Below are 27691 nucleotides of genomic sequence, written 5' to 3' on the forward strand. Positions count from 1 at the left end.
CTGGTTCTTTGAGAAGATAAACAAAATTGATAAACCATTAGCCAGTCTCATCAAGAAAAAAAGGTGAGAAGACTAAAATCAATAGAATTAGAAATGAAAAAGGAGAAGTAGCAACTGACACTGCAGAAATACAAAGGATCATGAGAGATTACTACAAGCAACTACATGCTAACAAAATGGACAACCTGGAACAAATGGACAAATTCTTAGAAAAGGACAACCTTCCGAGACTGAACCAGGAAGAAATAGAAAATATACACAGACCAATGACAAGCACTGAAATTGAGAATGTGATTAAAAACCTTCCAACAAACAAAAGCCCAGGAACAGAGAGCTTCACAGGTGACTTTTACCAAACATTTAAAGAGCTAAAACCTATCTTTCTCAAACTCTTCCAAAATAGAGCAGAGGAAGGAACACTCCCAAACTTGTTCTACGAGTCCACCATTACCCTGATAACAAAACCAGACAAAGATGTCACAAAGAAAGAAAACTACAAGGCAATATCACTGATGCACAGATGCAAAAATCCTCAAAAAAATACTAGCAAACAATCCAACAGCATATTAAAAGGATCATACACCATGACCAAGTGGAGTTTAACCAGGGAATGCAAGGATTTTTCAATATACGTAAATCAGTCAATGTGATAAACCATATTAACAAATTGAAAGAGAAAAACCATATGATCTCTCAATAGATGTAGGAAAAGTTTTTGACAAAATCAACACCCATTTATGATAAAAACCCTCCAGAAAGTAAGCATAGAGGGAACTTAACATAATAAAGGCCATGTAAGACAAACCCACAGCCAACATCATACTCAGTGGTGAAAAACTGAAAGTATTTCCAGTAAAATCAGGAACAAGACAAGGTTGTCCACTCTCACCACTATTATTCAATACAGTTTTGGAAGTTTTAGCCACAGCAATCAGAGAAGAAAAAGAAATAAAAGGAATACAAATCAGAAAAGAAGAAGCAAAGCTGGCACTGTTAGCAAATGACATGAGTATCATAAAGAATCCTAAAGATGCTACCAGAAAACTACTAGAGCTAATGGATGAATCTGCTAAAGTAGCAGGATACAAAATTAATGCACAGAAATCTCTTGCATTCCTATATACTAATGATGAAAAATCTGAAAGTGAAATTTAGGAAACACTCACATTTACCTTTGCAAGAAAAAGAATAAAATACCTAGGAATAAACATACCTAAGGACACAAAAGACCTGTATGCAGAAAAATATAAGACACTGATGAAAGAAGTTAAAGATGATACAAACAGATGGAGAGATATACCATGTTCTTGGATTGGAAGAATTGACATTGTGAAAATGACTAAACTACCCAAGGCAATCTACAGATTCAATGCAATCCCTAGTAAACTACCAATAGCATTTTTCACAGAACTGAAACAAAAAATTTCACAATTTGTATTGAAACACAGAAGATCCCAAATAACCAAAGCAATCTTGAGAAAGAAAAATGGAGCTGGAGGAATCACGCTCCAGGAATTCAGACTATATGACAAACCTACAGTAATGAAGACAGTATGGTACAGGCACAAAAACAGAAATATAGATCAATGGAACAGGACAGAAAGCGCAGAGATAAACCCACGCACATACGGTCACCTTATCTATGATAAAGGAGCAAAGAATATACAATGAAGAAAAGACAGCCTCTTCAATAAGTGTTGCTGGGAAAACAGGACAGCTACATGTAAAAGAATGAAATTAGAACACTCCCTAACACCATATACAAAAATAAACTCAAAATGGATTAAAGACCTAAATGTAAGGTTAGACACTATAAAACTCTTAGAGGAAACAAATGCAGAACACTCTATGACATAAATCACAGCAAGATCCTTTTTGACCTACCACCTTGAGAAATGGAAATAAAAAGAAAAATAAATAAATGGGACCTAATGAAACTTAAAACCTTTTGCACAGCAAAGGAAACGATAAACAAGACGAAAAGACAACCCTCAGAATGACAGAAAATATTTGCAAATGAAGCAACTTACAGTGGATTAGTCTCCAAAATTTACAAGCAGCTCATACAGCTCAATATCAAACAACCTAATCCAAAAATGGGCAGAAGACCTAAATAGACATTTCTGCAAAGAAGATATACAGATGGCTAACAAACACATGAAAGGATGCTCAACATCACTAACCATTAGAGAAATGCAAATCAAAACTACAATGAGGTATCACTTCACACCAGTCAGAATGGCCATCATCAAAAATCTACAAACAATAAATGCTGGAGAGGGTGTGGAGAAAAGGGAACCCTCTTGCACTGTTGGTGGGAATGTAAATTGATACAGCCACTATGGAGGTTCCGTAAAAAATTAAAAATAGAACTGCCCCAGAAACCCCACTCCTGGGCATATACCCTGAGAAAACCGTAATTCAAAAAGAGTCATGTACCACAATGTTTATTGCAGCATTATTTACAAGAGCCAGGACATGGAAGCAACCTAAGTGTCCATCAACAGATGAATGGATACAGAAGATGTGGCACATATATACAATGGAATATTACTCAGCCATAAAAAGAAACGAAATTGAGTTATTTGTAGTGAGGTGGATGGACCTAGAGTCTGTCATAGATAGTGAAGTAAGTCAAAAAGTGAAAAATAAATACCGTATGCTAACACATATATATGGAATCTAAAAAAAAAAAAAAGTGGCTCTGAAGAACCTAGGGCAATACAGGAAAAGACACAGACATAGAGAATGGACTTGAGGACATGGGGAGTTGGAAGGGTAAGCTGGGACGAAGTGAGAGAGTGGCATGGAGTTATAAATGCTACCAAATGTGAAACAGATAGCTACTGGAAAGCAGCCACATAGCACAGGGAGATCAGCTTGGTGCTCTGTGACCACCTAGAGGGGTGGGGTAGGGAGGGTGAGAGGGAGATGCAAGAGAGAGGAGATATGGGGATACATGTATATGTATAGCTGATTCACTTTGTTATAAAGCAGAAACTAACACACCATTGTAAAGCAGTTATACTCCAATAAAGATGTTAAAAAAAAAAAAGAAAGAAATTATAGCTGAAAACCTCCCAAATTTTGGCAAGAATATGGACATACAGATACAGAAATCTTAAAGGACCTCAAGCAAGATCAACCAAAGGAAGATTACAGCCAAAAGTATTATAATGAAATTATCAAAAGTCAAAGACAAAAAGAGAATACTGAAAGAAGCAAGAGAATACGTGCAACACTGCAGCTAAGGAAGCAGTGGGATGATATACTCGAAGAACTTAAAGAAAAAAACAGCCAAACCAAAATGGTATATGCATCAAAGCTGTCCTTAAGAAAAAAAGGAAAGCTAAATATTTTCCCAAACAGAAGTGGAGGATTTTCATCACCACTACACATATCTTATATGAAATGCTAAAGGGAGTTCTTCAAATTGAAATTTTAAAAGGCAAAGTAACAACATGAAAATGTATGAATGTATAAAACACACTGGTAAAAGCAAATACACAAATTCATAAGAGCATAACACTGTAATGATGGTACATAAGTCAGTTTGAAATCTACTGTAAAAGTTAAGAGACAAAAATATTAAAAATTATTATATGTACAACAGTCTGTTAATGGATACATATTACCAAAAAATATACAGAATGGTATCAGTAGCACAAAATGTGTTGCGGGGGGAGAAAAGGGGTAGAGTTATTGGATTCAACTGAAGCTAAGTTGTTAACAGCTTAAAAGAGACTTTTTAAGATGCCTTATATAAACCTCACAGTAAAAACAAACAAACAAAAATACCTCAAGAAGCCAAACTAATGTTAAAGAAAAGGAATCAAAGCATACTTCAACAAACCTACAAGGAAGACAGCAAGAAAGGAATAAAGAAAATACAAAACAATGAGAAAACAATTAACAAAATGGCAATAATTACTTCTTCTCTATCAATAATTACTTTAAATGTAGATGGATTAGATTCTCCAACCTAATTACACATCATTGCTAATGGATAAAAAAACAGGATTCAACAATATGCTGCCTACAAAAGACTTTCCTTATTTTTAACAACACATATACGCTGAAGTGAAGGGACAGAAAGACATACTCCATGTGAACGGTAACCAAAAGAGAGCAGGAATCACTATACTTACATAGAACAATATACACTTTTACTCACAATCGGTCACAAGAGACAAAGAAGATCACTAATTAATGATAAAGAGATTAATTAATCAAGGGGATATAAGAACTGTACATATTTAAGCACCCAACATTGGAGCACCTAATATATAAAGCAAATACTAAAAGAACGTAGGGAAAAATAAACAGCATTATATTAATGGTACAGGACTTCAATATTTTACTTTAATCAATAGATAATCAAGATAGAAAATCGGTAAGAAAGTAGTTGACATTAATGACACTAAAGATCAAATAAAGTTCACAGACATACACAGAACATTTAAACCAACAGCAGCAGAACACATATCCTTCTAAAGCACAGAAGAAACAATGTCCAGGATATATTATATGTTGGGCCACAAAACAAGTTTTAAGAAATTTAAGAAGACTGAAATCTTAAGTCTCTTTTCCAGCCACAATGGTATGAAATGAGAAATAACAAAAGGAAAATTGGAAAATTAACATTAAAATTTAAAATATTTTTTAATCCTAGTACCATCTAAATAGATGCAGAAAAAGTATTTGACAAAATTCAACAAACTTGCAAGGTAAAAACTCTTAAAACATTAGATACAGAAGAACATACCTCAACGTGATAAAGGCCGTATATGACAAGCTCACAGCTAACAACACATTCAACAAAGAAAAGCTGAAATATTGTCTTCTAAGACCAGAAAAAAGACAAAGGTGTGCACTCTTACCACTTCTATTCAGAAGTCCTAGCCAGAGTCATTAGCCAGAATTTAGAAGTCCTAGCCAGAGCAATTAGACAAGAATAATAAATAAAAGGTATGCAACAGAGAAAGGAAAAAGTTCTCTTTGTTTGCAGATAACATGATCTTGTATATAGAAAACCTTAAAGATTCCACCAAAACAATATCAGAAATAATAAACAAGTGCAGTAGAGATGAATGATACAAAATCAATATACAAAAGTCTGTTGAGATTTTACTCACTAACAAGAAACTATATAAAAAAGAAACTTAAGAAAACAATATCATTTAGAATAGTATCAAAAAGAATAGAGGGGCCAAGATGGTAGAGTGGGGAGACCCTGAGGATACATCCTCACAAAAGCCCAACAAAATTATAACTATATATAAAGCAACTATCTATGAGAACTACCTAAAGACTAACAGAAAAGATCTGCCACAACTAAAGATATATAAAGAAGAAACCACAGTGAGACAGGTAGGAGGGACAGAGACTTGGTATAGTCAAGACACACAACCACAGGGAGGCAACCCACAAATCAGAAAATAATCACAAGTGCAGAGGATGTCTCAAAGAGGCAAAGGGTCTGAGCCCCACATTGGGCTCCCAAGTCTGGGGGTCCTGCACTTACAATATGATTCCCCAGAATGTCTCATTTAAGGCCAGTGAGGCTTGTGTATGGGAGAGCTAGAGGGCTATAGAAAACAGAGACTTCACTCTTAAATGGCACACACAAAGTCTCTCATGCTCCAAGGCCCAGTGAAGAGGCAGAGATTTGAAAGGAAGCTAGTCAGACATACTTGCTGATCTTAGAGAATCTCCCAAAGAGGAAGGAGGCAACTGGGACTCCCTCTGGGAACTGAGACACTGGCAGGAGCCATATTTGGAAGCATGTTGTACCACAAATACATTGGTACTGGCAAGCACCATTTTGGACTCCTCCCTCTTACCTATTATCCATGGGGGCTTATGCCCAACATCAAAGCAGCACCAGCCCACGGGTCATGGAGTCCTCAAGACAGCTGCACTGAGACACTACCCCACCCACCAGCCCACCAGTCTAGGGACCCCTGGGGCCGAACAGCCAGCTGCCTCAGGATGCCACTCCACCAACCAGTAGGCTGGCGTTAGTCCCGAGACGCTTAAGCTGAGCAGCCACTGACACCAGGAACCAGGCCTGGCTACCAATAGGTCAGCACCAGCCCTGTAAGATCCCAGGCCATACAGCTAGCATTGCCAGAACCTAGCATAGTCCATCACAAGCCAGCAGCCACTAGACAAGTCAGGGCCTAGCAGCCAACTGTGCCAGGGGTCAGCCTTTCCTGACAGAGTACCCACTGCAGTCAGCTGCAAAAGAAGGGTCCACTTAGTCCACACAGGGGGCCGCCCTAGAGCATATATCTCAAGTGACCACATGGGAGTGTGCTGTTGGGCCCCATAGGAAGTGCCCTACGTGAGGCCACTATAAGATTGGGAATGTAACCAACCCACCTAATGTATAAAAATAAACAGATAATAAGACAAATTGAGGAGGCACAGTAATGTGTTCCAAAGAAAAGAACAAGACAAAACCTCAAAAGAACAAAAAAAAGCAAAGTGCTTATCTCAAGCAATCTACACAATAAGGACTACAAGGTAATGGTCATAAAAATGCTAAACGAACACTGAAGGAGAATGGATGAACACAGTTATAGATTTAATGAAGAGTTAAAAAAATATATGAACAACTGAAGAATAAAATAACTGAAATAAGAAATACAGTGCAAGGAATCAACAGTAAATTAGATAATACAGAAGAACAAACCAATGAACTGGAAGAAAGTAATAGCACTCAAAATGAATAGGAAAAAAAGAAAGAAGAATTCGCAAAAATTGAGTATAATTTAGGGCTTCCCTAAATTATGTATGGTGGCGCAGTGGTTGAGAGTCCGCCTGCTGAGGCAGGGGATGCGGGTTCGTGCCCTGGTCCAGGAGGATCCCATATGCCGCAGAGTGGCTGGGCCCGTGAGCCATGGCCGCTGAGCCTGCACATCCAGACCTGTGTTCCGCAACAGGAGAGGCCACAGCAGTGAGAGGTCCGCATACCACAAAAAAATAAAAAAAAAATTGAGCATAATTTAAGAGACATCAGGACAAATAAAGCATACTAACATTTGCATTATCGGGGTCCCAGAGTGGAAAGAGAGATAGAAAAAGGCACAGAATTTATTTCAAGAAATAATAGCTGAAAATTTCCCTAACCTGGAAAAGGAAACCTAAATCCAGATCCAGGAAACAAAGAGAGTCTCAAAAAAGATGAACTTAAAGAGGACCACACCAAGACACATTATAATTAAAATGGGAAAAGTTAAAGAGACATTATTAAAAGCAGCAAGAGAAAAGCAACTAGTTATTACAAGAGAATTAGTAAAAGACCATAAGCTGATATTTTTAGCAGAAACTTTGCAAGCCAGAAGGGAGTGATGATATATTCAAAGTGCTGAAATGAAAAAAACTACAACAAAGAATACTGTACCTGGCAAGGCTATAATTCAGATTTGAAGGAGAAATGAAGAGTTTCATAGATAAGCAAAAGATAAAAGACTTCAGGACCATTAAAATTGCTTTAGGAGAAACAGTAAAGGGACTTCTTTAAGCAGGAAAGAAAAGACCACAATTAGAAACATGAAAATTATTAAAGAAAAACTCTCATTAATAAAGGCATACATACAGTAAATTCAGTAGATCAATCACTTATAAAGCTCATAGAAAGATTAAGAGACAAAAGTAGTAAATATCATCTATATACACAGTAAGTAGTGAATGGATACACAAAACAAAAAGATACAAAATATGATGCCAGAAACATTAAATGTAGAGGAGAGGAAAAATGAAGGGTTATTAGAATGCATTCAAAGGTAAGAGACGTTCAATTTAAAATAATCGTGTGTGTGTGTGTGTGTGTGTGTGTGTGTGTGTGTGTGTGTGTAGTCACATATGAATCTCATGGAAACTACAAACCAAAAACCTATGATAGACACACAGGCAAAAAAATATAAATGAATCCAAACATAACACTAACACTACTCATCAAATCACAGGCAAAAGAGCAAAAGAAGGAAGAAACAACAACAATAAAAAAACTATAAAAACAAACAGAAAACCAAAAAAAACACAATGAATACAAACCTACCACTAAATACCATAAATGTAAATGAACTAAACTTACCAATAAAAAAACACAGAGTGAATTAATGGATTTAAAAAGAAAGCAAGTGATCAATGAAGAAATCAAAGAGGAAATCAAAAAATACCTAGAAACAAATGACAATGGAGACATGATGACCCAAAACCTATGGGATGAAGCAAAAGCAGTACTAAGAGGGAAGTTTACAGCAATACAATCCTACCTTTAGAAACAGGAAATAAACAACCTAACCTTATATCTAAAGCAATTAGAGAAAGAAGAACAAAAGAACACCCAAAGGTAGCAGAAGCAAAGAAATCATAAAGATCAGATCAGAAATAAATGAAAAAGAAATGAAGGAAATGATAGCAAAGATCAATAAAACTAAAATCTGTTTCTTTGAGAAGATAAACAAAGTTGATGAACCATTAGCCAGACTAATCATGAAAAAAAGGGAGAAGACTCAAATCAATAGAATTAGATACGAAAACGGAGAAGTAACAACTGACACTGCAGAAATACAAAGGATCATGAGAGATTACTACAAGCAACTCTATGCCAATAAAATGGACAACCTGGAACAAATGGACAAATTCTTAGAAATGTACAACCTGCCAAGACTGAACCAGGAAGAAATAGAAAATATGAACAGACCAATCACAAGTACTGAAATTGAAACTGTGATTAAAAATCTTCCAATGAACAAAAGCCCAGGACCAGATGGCTTCACAGGCGAATTCTATCAAACACTTAGAGAAGAGCTAACACCTATCCTTCTCAAACTCTTCCAAAATATAGCAGAGGTAGAACACTCCCAAACCCATTCTAAGAGGCCTCCATCACCCTGATACCAAAACCAGACAAAGATGTCACAAAGGAAGAAAACTACATGCCAATATCACTGATGAACATAGCTGCAAAAATCCTCAACAAAATACTAGCAAACAGAATCCAACAGCACATTAAAAGGATCATACACCATGATCAAGTGGGGTTTATTCCAGGAATGCAAGGATTCTTCAATATACGCAAATCAATCAACGTGATACACCATATTAACAAATTGAAGGAGAAAAACCATAGGATCATCTCAATAGATGCAGAGAAAGCTTTCGACAAAATTCAACAGCCATTTATGATAAAAACCCTGCAGAAAGTAGGCATAGAGGGAACTTTCCTCAACATAATAAAGGCCATATATGACAAACCCACAGCCAACATCATCCTCAATGGTGAAAAACTGAAACCATTCCCACTAAGATCAGGAACAAGACAAGGTTGCCCACTCTCACCATTCTTATTCAACATAGTTTTGGAAGTTTTAGCCACAGCAATCAGAGAAGAAAAGAAATAAAAGGAATCCAAATTGGAAAAGAAGTAAAGCTGTCAGTGTTTGCAGATGACATAATACTATACATAGAGAATCCTAAAGATGCTACCAGAAAACTACTAGAGCTAATCAATGAATTTGATAAAGTAGCAGGATACACAATTAATGCACAGAAATCTCTTGCATTCTTATACACTAATGATGAAAAATCTGAAAGTGAAATTAAGAAAACACTTCCATTTACCATTGCAACAAAAGAATAAAATATCTAGGAATAAACCTACCTAAGGAGACAAAAGACCTGTATACAGAAAATTATAAGACACTGATGAAAGAAATTAAAGATGATACAAATAGATGGAGAGATATACCATGCTCTTGGATTGGAAGAATCAACATGGTGAAAATGACTCTACTACCCAAAGCAATCTACAGATTCAGTGCAATCCCTATCAAACTACCACTGGCATTTTTCACAGAACTAGAACAAAAAATTTCACAATTTGTATGGAAACACAAAAGACCCCGAATAGCTAAAGCAATCTTGCGAACAAAGAATGGAGCTGGAGGAATCAGGCTCCCTGACTTCAGACTATACTACAAAGCTACAGTAATCAAGTAATCAAGACAGTATTAGCACAAAAACAGAAATATAGATCAATGGAACAGGATAGAAAGCTCAGAGATAAACCCACACACATATGGTCATTTTATCATTGATAAAGGAGGCAAGGATATACAGTGGAGAAAAGACAGCCTCTTCAATAAGTGGTGCTGGGAAAACTGGACAGGTACATGTAAAAGTATGAAATTTAGAACACTCCCTAACACCATACACAAAAATACACTCAAAATGGATTAAAGACCTAAATATAAGGCCAGACACTACCAAACTCTTAGAGGAAACCATAGGCAGAACACTCTATGACATAAATCACAGCAAGATCCTTTTTGACCCACCTCCTAGAGAAATGGAAATAAAAACAAAAATAAACAAGTGGGACCTAATGAAACTTAAAAGCTTTTGCACAGCAAAGGAAACCATAAGCAAGACCAAAAGACAACCCTCAGAATGGGAGAAAATATTTGCAAATGAAGCAACTGACAAAGGATTGATCTCCATAACTTACAAGCAGCTCATACAGCTCAATAACAAAAAAACAAACAACCCAATCCAAACATGGGCAGAAGATCTAAATAGACATTTCTCCAAAGATATACAGAGTGCCAACAAACACATGAAGGAATGCTCAATATCATTAATCATTAGAGAAATGCAAATCAAAACTACAATGAGATATCATCCCACACCAGTCAGAATGGCCATGATCAATAAATCTACAAATAATAAATGCTGGAGAGGGTGTGGAGAAAAGGGAACCCTCTTGCACTGTTGGTGGGAATGTAAATTGATACAGCCACCATGGAGAACAGTATGGAGGTTCCTTAAAAAACTAAAAATAGAACTACCATACGACCCAGCAATCCCACTACTGGGCATATACCCTGAGAAAACCATAATTCAAAAAGAGTCATGTACCAAAATGTTCATTGCAGCTCTATTTCCAATAGCCAGGACATGGAAGCAACCTAAGTGTCCATCAACAGATGAATGGATAAAGAAGATGTGGCACCTATATACAATGGATTATTACTCAGCCACAGAAAGAAATGAAATTGAGTTATCTGTAGTGAGGTGGATGGACCTAGAGTCTGTCATACAGAGTGAAGTAAGTCAGAAAGAGAAAAATAAATACTGTATGCTAACACATATATATGGAATCTAAGAAAAAAAAGAAAAGTCATGAAGAACCTAGGGGTAAGACGAGAATAAAGACACAGACGTACTAGAGCATGGACTTGAGGATATGGGGGGGGGAGGGGAAGTTGTGACAAAGTGAGAGAGTGGCATGGACATATTTACACTATCAAACTTAAAATAGATAGCTAGTGGAAAGTAGCCACATAGCACAGGGAGATCAGCTAGGTGCTTTGTGACCACCTAGAGGGGTGGGATAGGGAGGGTGTGAGGGAGGGAGATGCAAGAGGGAAGAGATATGGGAACATATGTATATGTATAACTGATTCACTTTGTTATAAATCAGAAACTAACACACCATTGTAAAGCAATTATACTCCAATAAAGATGTGAAAAAAAAAAAGCAAGGTGCATATATATGGCACCTATGAGAGGTTAACTTCAGAGCTAAAGACACACACACAATGAAAATGAGAGAATGGAAAACATATTCTCTGCAAACAGAAATGAAAACTGGGGTAGCAACAGAGATCAGACAGGAGAGACTGTAAAATAAAGATGGTAACAAAAAACAAAGAACATTATATAATGACAAAGGGGTCAATCTTGCAAGATTTTAAAATTCTCAATACATATGCATGCAATGTAGGTGCATATAAATACATAAAGCAAATATTAAGCAATAATAATAATAGGGGACATGAACACTCCACTTACATCAACGGACAGATCATCAAGACAAAATCAATAAGGAACCACTTACTTTAAACAACACATTAGATCAGTTGTACTTTATAGATATATTTAGAACATTCCATCCAAAAGGAGAATACACATTCTTGTCAATTGCACATGAAACATTCTCTAAGATAAATCACATGCTAAGCCACAAAACAAGTCTCAATAAATTTAAGAAGACTGAAATCATGTCAAGAATCTGTTCTGATAACAATGGTATGAGACTAGAAATCAAGTACAAGAAAAAAACTGCAAGAGAACACAAACACCTAGAGACTAAACCATATGCTACTAAAAATTCAATGGATCACCGAATAAATGAGGAAAGAAATTTAAAAATACCTAGAAACAAACAGAAACAAAACCAAAACAATCAAAAATCTATTGGATGCAGTAAAAACAGCTCTAAGAGGGAAGTTTATAGCAATGAAAGCTTATCTCATGAAATAAGAAAAATTTCAAATAAGCAACCTAACCTTACACCTAAAGAAACCAGAAAAAGATGAATAAATAAAACCCAAAGTAAGCAGAAGGAAATAAATAATAAAGATTAGAGCAGAAATAAATAAAATAGACACTAAAAAACAATCAATAAAACTTAAGAGTTGCTCCTTTGAAAAGACAATACACCATCAGCCAGATTCATTAGAATAAAAGGTGAGAAGGCACAAATAAATAAAATCAGAAATGAAAGAGGGAATCTTACAACCAACACCACAGAAATTAAGAGGATCATAAGAGACTACTACAAAAACTTACACAGCAATAAAATGAACAACTTGAAAGAAATGGACAGATTCCTAGAAATGTACAATCTCCCAAGAGTGAATCAAGAATAAATAGAAATACGAACAGACTGATTACAAATAAAGAAACTGAATCAATTATTTAAAGAAAGCCCCCTACAAACACAAGTGCAGAACCAGATGGCTTCACAGATAAACTATAACAAACATTTTAAAAGAATTAACACCTATCCTTCTCTAACTAGTAAAAAAAAATTGAAAAGGAAGAAACACTTCCTAAATCATTCTATGAGGACAGCATAACCCTGATACCGAAACAAGACATAGACACCACAAAACACCCCCCACAAAATTACAGGTTAATTTCACTGATGAACACAAATCCAAATATATTCATCAAATTATTAGCAAACTGAATTCAATAATATATTAAAACGATCATACTCCATCATCAAGTGATATTTACCCCAGAGATGCAAGGTTACCTCAACATCTGCAAATTACTCAGCGTGATATAACACATTAACAAACTGAAGAATAAAATTCATATATGATTGGGAAAGGAGATCAAGATGGTGGAATAAAAGGATGTAGAGCTCACCTCCTCCCATAAATACATCAAAAATACATTGACATGTGGAACAGTTCTCACAGAATATCTGCTGAACTCTGGCAAAAGATCTCTTGCAATCAAAACTACAAGAAAGATGACCACGTAACGTTAACAGGGTAGGAGGAAAGGGAAAAAAGGAACGTGCATCTCTGGAAGGAAGCTGTAAAATGGCAAAGGTTTCCTCACCTGGGACACCCCCTTCACCAGCTGGGAGATCAGCAGGAACAGAAAGGGCATGATATAGGCTCAGAGAAGAGTGTAGCAGCCAGCTGGCAGCAGGTAAAACATAGAGAGACCATGACAGGTGGTCCCGGCCACCTCCCTGCACTCCCCAAAAGAGATGTGCACACACCAGCACGTGTGTGCGATGCCTGGGTGTTGAATATCCAGATTTAACAGAGAGACCCAGGAAGAGGACTGGAGTAGGCTGCACAGAGATACCCAAAGGGGCTAGAGTGTGGTCCGAGCTGCAACCAGGTGTGTGCACAGGATGAAGCCGAAGTTTGATAATAGAAGCTCCATTGTTAACACACATGAAGGGAGGGGTAGGGGCCCACCAGGGCAGCATCATTCTCACTTTATTTTTTATTGCAATATAATTGATTTACAATGTTGTGTTAGTTTCAGGTGTACAGCAAAGTGATTTAATTATACATATATGTGTATCTATTCTTTTCCGGATTCCTTTACCCTATAGACTATTACACTGTATTGACTAGAGTTCCCTGTGCTATACAGTAGGTCCTTATTGATTATCTATTTTATATATAGTAGTGTGTATATGTTAATCCCAGCTGCCTAATTTCTCCCTCCTGCCCCCCACCTTCCCCCTCTGGTAACCATAACTTTGTTTTTTAAGCCTGTGAGTCTTTTTCTGTTTTGTAAATAAGTTCATCTGAATCGCTTTTTAGATTCCACATACAAATGATATCATATGATATTTGCCTTTCTCTGTCTCACTTCATAATCTCTAGGTCCATCCATGTTGCTGCAAATAGCATTATTTCATTATTTTTTTTATGGCTGAGTAATATTCCATATGTACCACATCTTCTCTATCCACATCTCTGTAGATGAACAACATTTAGGTTGCTACTATGTCTTGGCTACTGTAAATAGTGCTGCAATGAACACTGGGGTACATGAACCTTTTCAAAGTATGGTTTTCTCTAGATATATGCCCAGGAGTGGGATTGCTGGGTCATATGGTAACTCTCTTCTAAGATTTTTTGGGAATCTCCATACTGTTCTCCACAATGGCTGTATCAATGTACATTCCCACCAACAATGTAGGAGGGTTCCCTTTTCTCCACACCCTCTCTAGCATTTGTTGTTTGTAGACTTTTTGATGATGGTCTTTCTAACCAGTGTGAGGTGATATCTCCTTGTAGATTTGATTTGCATTTCTCTAATAATTAGTGATGTTAAGCATCTTTTCATCTGCTTTTCAGCCATCTGTATGTCTTCTTTGTATGTCTTCTTTGGAGAAATGTCTATTTAGATCTTCTGTCCATTTTTTTTTTAAATTAATTAATTTATTTTTGCTGTGTTGGGTCTTCGTTTCTGTGTGAGGGCTTTCTCTAGTTGTGGCAAGCGGGGGCCACTCTTCATCGCAGTACGTGGGCCTCTCACTATCGCGGCCTCTCCCGTTGCGGAGCACAGGCTCCAGACGCACAGGCTCAGTAGTTGTGGCTCACGGGCCTAGCCGCTCCATGGCATGTGGGATCCTCCCAGACCAGGGCTCAAACCCATGTCTTCTGCATTAGCAGGCAGATTCTCAACCACTGTGCCACCAGGGAAGCCCTTTCTGCCCATTTTTTGATGAGGTGGTTTTTTTGATATTGAGCTGCATGAACTGTTTGTATATTTTGGAAGTTAATCCCATGTCAGTTGCATCATTTGCAAATATTTTCTCCCATTCTGTGGGTTGTCTTTTCGTTTTATGGTTTATTTACTATGCAAAAGTCTTTAAGTTTAATTAGGTCCCATTTATTTATTTTTGTTATTTTCATTACTCTAGGAGGTGAATCCAAAAAGATATTTCTGTGATTTATGTCAAAGAGTATCCTGCCTATGTTTTCCTCTAAGTGTTTTATAGTATCCAGTCTTACATTTAGGTCTTTTATCCATTTTGAGTTTATTTTTGTGCATGGTGTTAAAGAATATTCTAATTTTATTTTTTTTTTACATGTAGCTGTCCAGTTTTTCCAGCACCATTTATTGAAGAGACTGTCTTTCCTCCATTGTATAATCTTGCCGCCTTTGTCGTAGATTAATTGGCCATAGGTGTGTGGGTTTATTTCTTGGCCTTCTATCCTGTTCCACTGATCTATAAGTCTGGCTTTGTGCCAGTACCATACTGATTTGATTACTGTAGCTTTATAGTATAGTCTAAAGTCAGGGGGCCTCATTCCTCCAGCTCCATTTTCCTTTCTCAAGATTGTTTTGGCTATTCAGGGTCTTTTGTGTTTCCATACAAATTTTAAGATTTTTTGTTCTAGATCTGCGAAAATGACATAGGTAATTTGATAGGAATTGCATTGAATATGTAAATTACCTTGGATAGTATAGTCCTTTGCATAATATTGATTCTTCTAACCCAAGAACATGGTATATCTTTCCAGCTGTTTGTGTCATCTTCTATTTCTTTCATCAGCATATTATAGTTTTTGGAATAAAGGTCTTTTGCCTCCTTATGTAGGTTTATTCCTAGGTATTTTATTCTTTCTGATGCGATGGTAAATGGCATCGTTTCCTTAATTTCTCTGATATTTCATTGTTAACGTATAGAAATGCAACTGATTTATGTATGTTAATTTTGTATCCTGCAACTTTACCGAATTCACTGAGAGCTCTAGTAGTTTTCTGGTAGCATCTTTAGGATTCTGTATGTATAGTACCATGTCATCTGCAAATAGTGACAGTTTTACTTCTTTTCCAATTTGGATTCCTTTTATTTCTTTTTCTTCTCTGATTGCTATGGCTAAGACTTCCAAAACTTGTTGAATAAAAGTGTTGAGAGTAGACATCCTTGTCTTGTTCCTGATCTTAGAAGAAATGCTTTCAGTTTTCACCATTGAGTATGATGTTAGCTGTGGGTTTGTCATATATGCCCTTTATTATGTTGAGGTAGGTTCCCTCTATCTCCACTTTCTGGAAAGTTTTTTTCATAAATGGTTGATGAATTTTGTCAAAAGCTTTTTCTGCATCTATTGAGATGATCACATGGGTTTTATTCGTCAATTTGTTAATGTGCTGTATCACATTGATTGATATGTGGATACTGAGAAATCCTGGCATCCCTGGGATAAGTCCCACTTGATCATGCTGTATGAGCCTTTTAATGTATTGTTGGACTTGGACTGCTAGTATTTTGTTCAGGATTTTTGCATCTATGTTCATCAATGATATTGGCCTGTAATTTTCTCTTCTTTGTGGTGCTATTTTTGTCTGGTTTTGGTATCAGGGTGATGGTGGACTCACAGAATGAGCTTGGAAGTGTTCCTTCCTCTGCAATTTTCTGAAACAGTTTCAGAAGGATAGATGTTAACTCTTCTCTCAATGTTTGACAGAATTCTCCTCTGAAGCCATCTGGTCCTGGACTTTTGTTTGTCAAGAGTTTTTTAATCACAGTTTCAATTTCATTGCTTGGTTGGTCTGTTCATGTTCTCTATTTCTTCCTGGTTCAGTTTTGGGAGACTGTACCTTTCTAAGAGTTTGTCCATTTCTTCTAGGTTGTCCGTTTCGTTGGCATACAGTTGCCTGTAGTAGTCTCTGATGATCCTTTGTATTTCAGTGGTGTCAGTTGTAACTTCTCCTTTTCTCATTTCTAATTTTATTGATTTCAGCCCTCTCCCTTTTTTTCCTGATGAGTCTGGCTATAAAGGTTTATCAATTTTATTTATGTTTTGAAAGAACCGGCTTTTAGTTTCATTGATCTTTTCTGTTGTTTCCTTCATCTCTATTTCATTTATTTATGCTCTGATCTTTATGATTTCTTTCCTTCTGCTAACTTTGAGTTTTGTTTGTTCTTCTTTCTGTAATTGTTTTAGATTTAAGACCAGGTTGTTTATTTGGGATTTGTCTTGTTTTATGAGGTAAGATAGTATTGCTATCATCTTACCTCTTAGAACTGCTTTTGCTGCGTCCCATAGGTTTTGGATTGTCTTGTTTTCATTTTCATTTGTCTCTAGGTATTTTTTGATTTCCTCTTTGATTTTTCCAGTGATCCATTGGCTACTTAGTAGCATATTGTTTAGGCTTCACGTGTTTGTGTTTTTTACAGTTTTTTTTCTTGTAGTTGATTTCTAATCTCATAGCGTTATGGTCAGAGAACATGCTTGATATGATTTCAATTTTCTTAAATTTCACAAGGCTTGCTTTATGGCCCAGCACGTGGTCTATCCTGGAGAATTTTCCATGTGTACTTAAAAAGAATGTGTATTCTGCTGCTTTCAGATGGAATGCTCTATAAATATCAATTAAGTCCATCTAATGTGTCACGTAAGATCTGTTTCTGTATTGATTTTCTGTCTGGATGATCTGTCCATTGATGTAAGTGTGGTGTTGAAGTCCCCCACTACTATTGTGTTACTGTCAATTTCTTCTTTTATGGGTGTCAGCATTTGCCTCACATATTGAGGTGCTCCTATATCTCTCTCCTTCTGTTGGGCCATTAGTATAAGTAGTTGAACTGGGTTTGGGTTCTACTGTTGCTATGATTACCTTCAGTGCTTCATAGATTTCAATTTCTTCTAATGATAGCATGGGCCTATGTGTGATTACTGGGGTCCCAGAAGGTTTTTCAAGTTTTTCAAAAGGTTTCTGCATCATCCACATTTTTCAGCTATACCTACATGCCTACAATACAGAATTGATCTCTCTTTCCCTACATTCTTGCCCATCACCTAGTGGTGCTACCACTTGTTACTTAGTTCTTACTGGACTATTAGTGGAGATCAAAGGACTTACTCTGCTGTCCTGGCCAGCTTCAGTTTTAGACTGGTCATGTGTCCTGATGTTAAGGGATGGAGCTTGCTCAACATCCTTGTCCTTCCTTCCAGTGGCAGCCAAACTCTGCCTTGTATATGTGGTGGGTCTAGTGCAGAAATTTTCTGTCCTCTTCCAGTATTAGAAGACCTCTAATGGTACTACTGGTATAAGACCCTAAGCCCAGGACTATTTTCTGTCCTTCTCCCAAGAGTTGAAAGGCTTTTTTTCTTTTACCTTCGCCACGGTTTTAACAATTGGTCTTCTTTACCTGTGTTCTGCAGAAAGAGTTTGCTGCCCATCCCCCAGTGTCACAAAGTTTTTGGTCTACATGAGTGAAGGGTCCAAACTGGAGGCGGCGGGGGGGCCTTCATGCCTTTCTCAGAGCAGTGGCGGATCCCATCCTCTATGCCTGTAACATCACTGATGGCTTTCTCTGATCTTTTACCCAGCTCCCAGTCTTTCTCATGAGCACTCAGTGGAGGTCCATGGAAAAGGCCATATGAGTGAGTTAAATTCCTCCTAGATCTTAGCTCCAACTAAGATATTACTGATCCATTAACTCTTTAGTTGATTTCCTCTTTCTCACCTGTGTGATAGCTATGCCTTTCTTCTTTGCTCTGTCACAAATGAGGGAGGTCAGGGCATCCTGTCACTCTCTCCTGAGAGGGGCTAGTCTCAACTTGGATTTCCAGGTATTTGGACACTCCATAACTCCAGTTCTCTAATGGGTTCCAGAAAAGTTTCATTTTGTAGTTTATCTGTTTTGATTGGGAAGAAGCAATACTCTTTCCAGCTTTCTATACTGTAGACATAAGTAGAAGTATCTCATAGCAACTAGCTTTAAAAAGAAAAAAGTGCTGTGCATGTATTCACAAGGAAGACAGACTAAAAAAAAAAAGAAAACAGAAAGAAATTCTCATATAGAAAGGGTGGTTATTAATGTGGTAGACTTTTGGGTCATTTACATTTTTCTTCTATGTGCTATTCTATATCTCTCAAGTTCTTTAGAGAGATCTAATTTTATAACTTAAAAAAAAGATCTGCATATATATATGTGTATTCTATTTTTTAAGTCAAGTGCAAATGATAGAACATTATTTTACCATAGAAATGCCATTTACTTGCTGTTTTTAAAATAAACTTTCAAATAAATTTTGTGTCCTCAGAATTCATACAATTACATATGTATTCAATATCTGTAATCTTTCTCAGTATCCTCTGTTCAATGTAAAAGACAAAATTCTTGCTAGGAAAAGAAATTAAAGTTTGATTTAAGAAAATAATTATGCTTAAAGCTTCATAAGAATCTATCTTTTTCTTATAAATTTATTTATTTATTTTTGGCTGCGTTGGGTCTTTGTTGCTGTGCGCGGGCTTTCTCTGTGGCGAGCAGGGGCTATTCTTCGTTGTAGTGTGCAGGCTTCACAGTGGCTTCTCTTGTTGTGGAGCACGGGTTCTAGGCACGTGGGCTTCAGTAGTTGTAGCATGTGGGCTCAGTAGTTGTGGCCTGCGGGCTCTAGAGCACAGGCTCAGTAGTTGTGGCACATAGGCTTAGCTGCTCCATGGCATGTCGGATCTTCCCGGACCAGGGCTCGAACCCATGCCCCCCACATCGGCAGGCGGATTCTTAACCACTGAGCCACCATGGAAGTCCCCATAAGAATCTCAATACAGTAGTTTTTCCTGTTTTGAGAGCCTTGTGTTAAAGAAAACTAACTGTTTTTATTCATATTATGTCTTACACCTCATAATATAATCTCCCCACAATGACAGCTACGATTGCCAAAGTGATTTCTGTCACTCCAGGTTATAATGTAAATGTAGCCCAGGAAATAAGATAAACAGCAATTGAAGAGTAAAAGGCATCTGTAAACCAACCCCCGCCAAACTGAATATTTTTTTTTAACTGTCAATGTTAAACATATCAAAGGAGTTTTCAGGCAAAAACTTAATATAGTTAAGCAGTAAAAAGACTTCTGAACAATTTACTCAGATTATCCCTTTACCATATTAACTTTCCTCCAAAAAAGGATAGAAGAAGTCTTTATGCAATGAACTTGTAATAATTTACATACAGCAACGTACCAAAAAGTACCTTAGAGACCATTCTCTGGTACTAAGTAATTTGATGGTGGTCATTTGAAGGGTAAAAAAGTTTGGGTTTATAATTTCCAAAGATAATCTCATTTCCAAAAGAACATTTCTATGAAATCAATCTCATTTTCAGAGAAAAGAACTAATTAATTACACAAACCTTGTGTTTCATTTTTTTACTTAGTAAGAATGGCTATCAAGCAAGTAACCAAAAGTATTTTCCAATTGTCTATTTTCAGAGTTGTGTGGCACACCATACATCCACTCACTTCTTTCTTTCCTTCTTTCTTTCCTGTTCCTTCCTTCCTTCCTTCCTTCTTTCCTTCCTTCCTTCCTTCCTCCCTCCCTCCCTCCCTTCCTTCCTTTAAAATTTACTAAGCTGGGTGCAGAGGATATTGTGCTGAACAAAACTTAAAATGTTTCTACCCTTCAAGAGGCCTTTTCTTACATCCTCAATTTGTCTCAGACTCGGTTCTTATTTTGTTGCTGTATATTTTCATCACTTAATAATAATTGCACAGTTCCTCAATTACAGTAGGTACTCTTCGAAGACATGCATTTTCAGCAACTTAATGTTCTTACTACCAAGCACCATCTCACAAATAATAGATTACTCACAATTCATGATGAATAAAACAAATAAATAAACAAAGGAGCTTATAGTCTAGCACACACAGAAACGCATAGATACAATAAACGCATAGAGCAATAAAATCTAAGATGAGCTATGACAGTATTCAGAGATTACCGAAGTAGCACAAAGGAGTCAGCAGATCAACTCCATTAGGGGTGGAAGTGGTCGAAAAGCTTCATTCAGCATATGATATTTAAACTGAATCTTGAAAGATGGTTAGAAGTGAGTCAGGAGCTTCAGAAGAGAAGAAATAACTTCAAGTAGAGAGAAAATCATGAGCAAATTAAGAGAGATAAAAAATAGCATGTTATGATCAGAAAATAGCAAACAGGCTGGTATGACTGAAGTATGGGGTGACAGGGAAATTACCCTGAGATATGAATCTGGAAAAGGTACAGGGGACTAGATCAAGGAATGGGGGAAGAGGCAGATAGACAAATATGTCAGGCTAGAGTATGCCGTGAGAAATCTCTGCAAAGGTGAGAAGAATAAAGTTAAATGATAAGATTTAATTTTAGAAAACTTACTCTAGGGGACATACAGAATAGAATAAGGAAAACGAAAGGACAAATGGTTGGGAAAGTAAAGTTAGAGGTAAAAGAACAATTAGGAGACTACTTAAATAGTCCAAGACAAATATGACTACAACATGAATTAAAGCAGCCATACTGGGAAGAGAAAACTTTAAAGAAAAAAAAAAAAACTGAAAAAAAGAAATCGATGTAATTTTGTCCTCAATTAGATTTAGAGAGGCTCATTTACAAATGAGTACTGCCCTCATTTGTTAAATGGTAATAATTAGTGCTTACCTCAAAGAAATATTATAAATTCCTGAGATAATGCATGTAAAATACTTCACAATATGATTGCCAAAGAATAAGATTTATAAACATGGCAGTAATTATTTTGTTGATGCTGATGCTGATTGGATTTGAATCCTGGCTTGAATACTTACTCCCTGTGTGACCTTCATGAAGTTACTTAATCTCTCTTTCCCTCACATTCCTCCTCTGTAACAATGGAGTATGCTCCCTAGTACCTCATAGATAAGTACTATTTTGAGTTTTATAGATGTAATAACATATTCATGAAGGGTTTATAAAAATTTAGACCAATATCTGAAACTTTATTTTTAAGAAAAATAGTTATTAATAGAAAATAGGAGTTGAAAATGATTCTCGGATTTCCAATATGGGCGAACGGTGATACTCACTGAGAGGAGGAGGCTCCTTTAAAAAGCCAATCATTCTCCTTCAAATTCTTTAAGATGAATTAAGTGTTCTTCTCAGTGTTTTGCAAGCACACTATACATATTACAACACTCACCATGGTATATTTTAACTGTCTATTTTCATGTCTATTATCCTCAGTAAATACTGATGATATCTAAGCGCAAAAAACTGTCTGTTAATCCTGCATCCCCAAAAAGCAGGATGCATCTGGTATATAAACAGGCTCAATATACATTAGTGAAATAATTAAACTTAAAGGAGATATGAATTCTTTTAACAAGTCCAGAGAATATTTGGAAAGAATGGTATTTCCAAAGAATTTTACATGCTACTCCCCTACGGGCTTTAAATTTTCATCAAATAGAATGTAAAAAATAGTATATTATACTACTCTTTTCTAGTGAATTCTCACTAGATAGTGTTGAAATGCAAATCTGTAAAGAAAATAGCAGAGAATAAAGTAAATAATATAAACAAAAAGAAATTATTCAAGAGTTTCCAACTTTCCCTTTTACCATGACCATATAAATATAGCAGTGCCACACTGTAAAGGGCTAATATTAAGACTTTCAAAATAAGAGCTAAGGGAACATCAAAAGTATTCCAGAATATTTATGTATATGGAGCCATAATCTCACTATCTATTGTATTTCCATTGTTTCATACTATACCTTAGATGAAGATCTTCTGAAAACTTCAGACAGGCGTAGATAAATTCTTTAATTTGGTTGTAAATTTTTGGCACAAATTCAGAGAATGGAAACTTTTTTGGAAATGGTTGCTGTAAAAGCAAGAATTAATGAAAGCCAAGTCACAAACCAACATACACTGAAAATACCTATAAATTAATTAAAATGCAAAGGAAATTTTCTTCCACACTGTGAACTGCCTGCTTAACAATCTCAAACTAAAAGAAATATATTTGTGAAAGTTTTCTGATACTAAAAAGAATAAGATTAAATTAAATAAACAATAATTCAAATGTCCTCCAAAACCTGATAAATAAATTGTGATACATTTTCAGCAATAAAAAGTAATGAGTTACTGATACATGCAACAACTTAGATGAATCTCAAAAGCATTATGTTCAGTGAAAGAAGCCAGTCTCAAAAGGTTACATACTATATGATTCCATTTATAAGGCATTCTAGAAAAGGCAAAAGTGATGGATAGCAACAAGACTGGTGGTTGGCAAAGGCTGGGGGTTAGAGGAGGAACTGATTAAGAAGGTGTAGCATGAGGGAATTTTTTGGAATCATGGAACTGTTCTGTATCATTATTGTAGTAGCACATACATGACTCAATGCATTGTCAAAACCAATACAGTTATATAGTATGGTAAATTCTACTGTATGTGTTGGGGATAAAATGTCCTAAAAGTATAATAAAAGAAAGTATTTGAAAGTGTAAGCCAAAATGGAACACTTCCAGAAATCCCCCAAACACTTCAGAGGTGACAATACCCCAAAGCCATTTACTGATTCCCCAAACAGGAACTTCTGCTCTTCTAAGCCCTTCTAAGCCCAAAAATCATCCTTTGAAGGTGTTTTAGATTTCTAACCCATTGAGTTAGAAGTTATGCCTTTAATGAGACTGATACAAAGAAAGCTTTAAGGGGATGCCAAATCAGAGAAATTTATTTTAAAGTGTTCCTTACCTTTTCCAGCTCTGTATCTTGGAATGGGAATTGTCCTACCACCTTTTTATATATCTCTTCACTTGTTACTGGTATAGGACTGTAGTTGTCAGAATCAAGTATGTTTCTATAAAGGAAATAAAAGAAGAAAGGAAGGGAGGAGGTAAAAAGGAAAGAAGGGTTAGTTAATCACTACAGTGATCACAAATAATTTTCAGATGCGCTCCAAGAGTTGTATATCCACCTCAACCCAAAATAAATATTTCCCAGTCCCTAATCTATTCCTTTTATAATACAGCTATTTGGTCTCAGGTAAGGACATCTTTAAAAAAAAAAAAAAAGAAGGAAAATTACATTCTAAAACAAATGGAACACAATTATAAACATGACCTCATAGTATTTGAGATTTACAGGTCAGACAGAAAATTTTAAGGCAACATGTTGAAGCCTTAAGGCAAGTGAGAAGTAAATAATAAAAGAATGTGAGCTCTGGAGAAGGCAAAGAGGTTTTATTTGCTTTTATTAAAAAATAAGACATTTTTGATTATGTTCTTTAATTCTGTACTAGATCTAACTTTCAAAACTGGCAGATGAGGAGAAGCAAGTTCTATAATAAATCCAAATTATGTTCATTTACTTCATCTACTGCTCTATATTAAGAATGACTTTTTCTTCATCCATAGGTTTCACCTCCTTAACTGGACTGGGGGTTCTCTAAAAGCAGAGACCATACTACCAAAATCAAAAAAGAAATTTACTGAAGGCATCAGATCAGATGCTCTTAAAACCATGGATATAACATGTTACTAATTTTCAAGAGATAATCCTCCTCTAAATAAAACTGTATCATTAATAAACTGGGCTTTTAGAAACACAAATGCTTATATTAATATATAAATGAGTTGCACTACATGATTATCAGAGACATGTTCATAAAATGTGAAGAGTAAGATTAAAGGGACAATGTAATATCTTAAAGCTATACGAACCTGAAAGTAGGGAAACCTGATCTGGGGAAGAGGTCTTACAGTAAGCAGAAAGATCACTTTAAGGAGTAAAGGTGCAAAAGAAGAAGGAAACAAGTGAGCTGACATGAGTTGTGTGCCAGGAAAACAGTGCAAGGAAACATTTGTAAGTGGAGGTGTAATACAATAATTTTCTTATTGTTGTATGCATGTTGCAGTAACTATTTAAATAATATGCTTCAAATACTGGATTGTAATAAATCTCTTCTCTGGGTATAAGAGAATAAAGATGATGAGGAATCACATGAGTGAGTCTTCAAAAAAGTTCCAAAAAAACTAAATTACTTGAAAGGGCTCAAAAGCCACTACCTTACAAGTGAGACATAGACTGGGCATGGTCCTCAAAGAGAAAATCAAAAAACAGATTAAGAAGACACAAGGTGATCTGGTTGGTATGAACCAAGGTATATGACATTCATTCAAGGAAACAAAAAAGCCAAAATGGGATCTGGGGACTCCTCACATAGTAGGTACTAATATAGTGAGACTGGATATCTCAGGAACTTTATTTGGGACACCACTACACCTTATTTGAATTCTTAATCATAACTGGGATCAGAGCTAGAAAAAATAAGCCACATATACTTGTTGCTTATTACATCTGAAAAACCTTATGTATAAAGACATGTGTACACACATGTATGCACACACGTGCGTGCGCACACACACACAAGTATAGACAATTTCTCACCTGAAAATACCTGACCACTTCTTTAGCAAAGTTTCACTATATTGATCTCTGATTTCTAACAGCATGTCAAAAAGCTGATTTACAGGAAAACCATACACCTGAAACAAAATAAGAAAATAGCTTCATTTCATAAGGTGATTTTTTTAAGCAACATGAGAGATTAGGCACTGAAAGATGTTTTTGTTCTTTGGCCAACAATTTAAATAAAACCATGATAAGAAAAATCTTTCATTCCCACCTAATATCTAGTGTTCATTCTTAAGAATTAAAAGATATATACCAATATAAGCCAGTCAGAAAAGAATTAAAAGATGAACATTAAAATTAATATATACTGGGTATAAATGTCAGCTAAGTTTTCCCTACAACTCCTTCTGTAAATCTTAGCAACCTTCAGGAATAGGGAGAGAAAATGAGAATGCTACCAATCTCACCCACTTCTAATGCTATTCTATTGAATATAATATGTGGTTCATTATTTAAAACAGTAGTTATGAAACTCCAAAATCACTCAGACATTAGATCTGAATTAAGGACATTCTGAAGAACTAAGGTAGTGAGTTCAATTAATTGATTTGCCTTGAGAAAAAAAGGGGGATGAGAACAATTTATGAGAACATAAATGGTCAAGGTGATGAGCAGGAAATGCTACAAAGAGATAAAAAGTCCTAGCTCTAGGAAAAGAAGAAACACAACTAAAAACTAAAAGTTACTTACTCAAGCTTAGATAGACAATGAAAAGATTTAGAGATGATGAAACACTCATCTAGATAAGTCTGTGTAAACATAAACCACAAACCTGAAGTGTGTCAGCAAAAAGCACAATGAGGTTCTTCAAATCTAACACGAGGTTTGGATCAGAGCAGTAAGACTAAAGGAAATAAAAGACAATGAGGAAAAACACCTTTATTAAAAATAAAAGTAAATTTTAATTTACTCAACTGCTTAATGCTGCACCTGGTAAAGGCTCTCTGGAAAACCTTCCTGGTTTAAAGTAACACCAGATTCAGCCAGGGAAGAGTGAGTAAAGACTGCAATAATCCATGATCTACATTTTTAACACTTGGAAATTTAAAAACACACTTCTAAATAACTGTTTGGTTAAAGAAGAAATCAAAATTGATATTGCAGATTATTTAAAAATGAACAGCAATGAAATAGTTCAAATCAAAACCTATGGAATGCAGCTAACACCATTTTAAAAACAAATTACATCTTAAATGTGAACATTAGAAAACATAAAAGATTTAAAATAAACAAACTAAGCACTCAACTCATGAAGCTAGGCCAAAAAAGCCAAAATAAACCATAAATGAGAGAACAAAACTGATAAAATAAAAAGCAGACATTAATGACATAGAGAAGACATGAAAGATTTGATCAATGAAACCAAAAGCTCAAGTTAAACATAAAATCAATAAAATAGACAAATCACAGTTAAGTCCAATTAAACAACAAAGAGAAAACAAAACAATACAAAGAATACAAAACCAAACATAAATACAGAGGAAAATACAAATTACAAATAAAGTTCATGTATAATCTCTTATCAACAAATTTGGAAACTGAAATGACATGGAAGATACCTTCTGTGGACAAGCTACAAAGATGTATATGGCACTATTTTTCAGTGACTTTGATATTCAAATTCTCTTAATTATAGTTTGATTACTTGCCCTCTACTTAATTGCTCAGTTCCTGAAGGAGTGTTAAATTCTCCCACAATGGTGTGGTCCCTTGGTTTCTCTTCCTACTACTTAACAGTTTTTGTTTATATACATACTGATGCTTGCTTGTCCCCAGTAAATGGGTTATTGTCTTTTTAGTGGGTTAAAAATAATATCAAAACAAATGTTCCTCTCTTCTCCCATTTAATGGACTTTAACTTCAATCCAATTTTCTTGAAGAATATTGCCCTTTTTGCTCCCCATTCTTTATTTTCAATCTTTCTGTGTAATCTTAATGTATGAATCTCTCTTAGTAACCAAACTATAATACTTTCCAACTCTGGCATTTCTCATGAATACTTACATATTTGGACCTATTCTAGCCATCTTATTTTAAGTTTTCTATTTTCAATGATTTCTTCTTTCTTTTTTGTTTCCTTTCCTGTTTTTCATTGGATCAGTGTTTTCAGATTAT

General features: G+C 35.8%; 1 protein-coding gene across 1 annotated transcript in view; it reads right to left on the minus strand.

Moving 5' to 3' along the window:
* Positions 1 to 27691, minus strand: part of EXOC6B (exocyst complex component 6B) — a 715292-nt gene that overhangs the window by 317541 nt on the left and 370060 nt on the right. The window contains exons 12-15 of the mRNA XM_082851950.1: positions 26349 to 26420; positions 25550 to 25647; positions 23855 to 23960; positions 22869 to 22978 (exon numbers count right to left, since the gene is read on the minus strand). Of these exons, the coding sequence (XP_082708076.1) occupies positions 22869 to 22978; positions 23855 to 23960; positions 25550 to 25647; positions 26349 to 26420 (386 nt within the window). The remainder of the gene's footprint in view (positions 1 to 22868; positions 22979 to 23854; positions 23961 to 25549; positions 25648 to 26348; positions 26421 to 27691) is intronic.

This window comes from Leucopleurus acutus (genome assembly GCF_964270905.1).
Source record: "Leucopleurus acutus genome assembly, chromosome: 12".
NCBI lineage: Eukaryota > Metazoa > Chordata > Mammalia > Artiodactyla > Delphinidae > Leucopleurus > Leucopleurus acutus.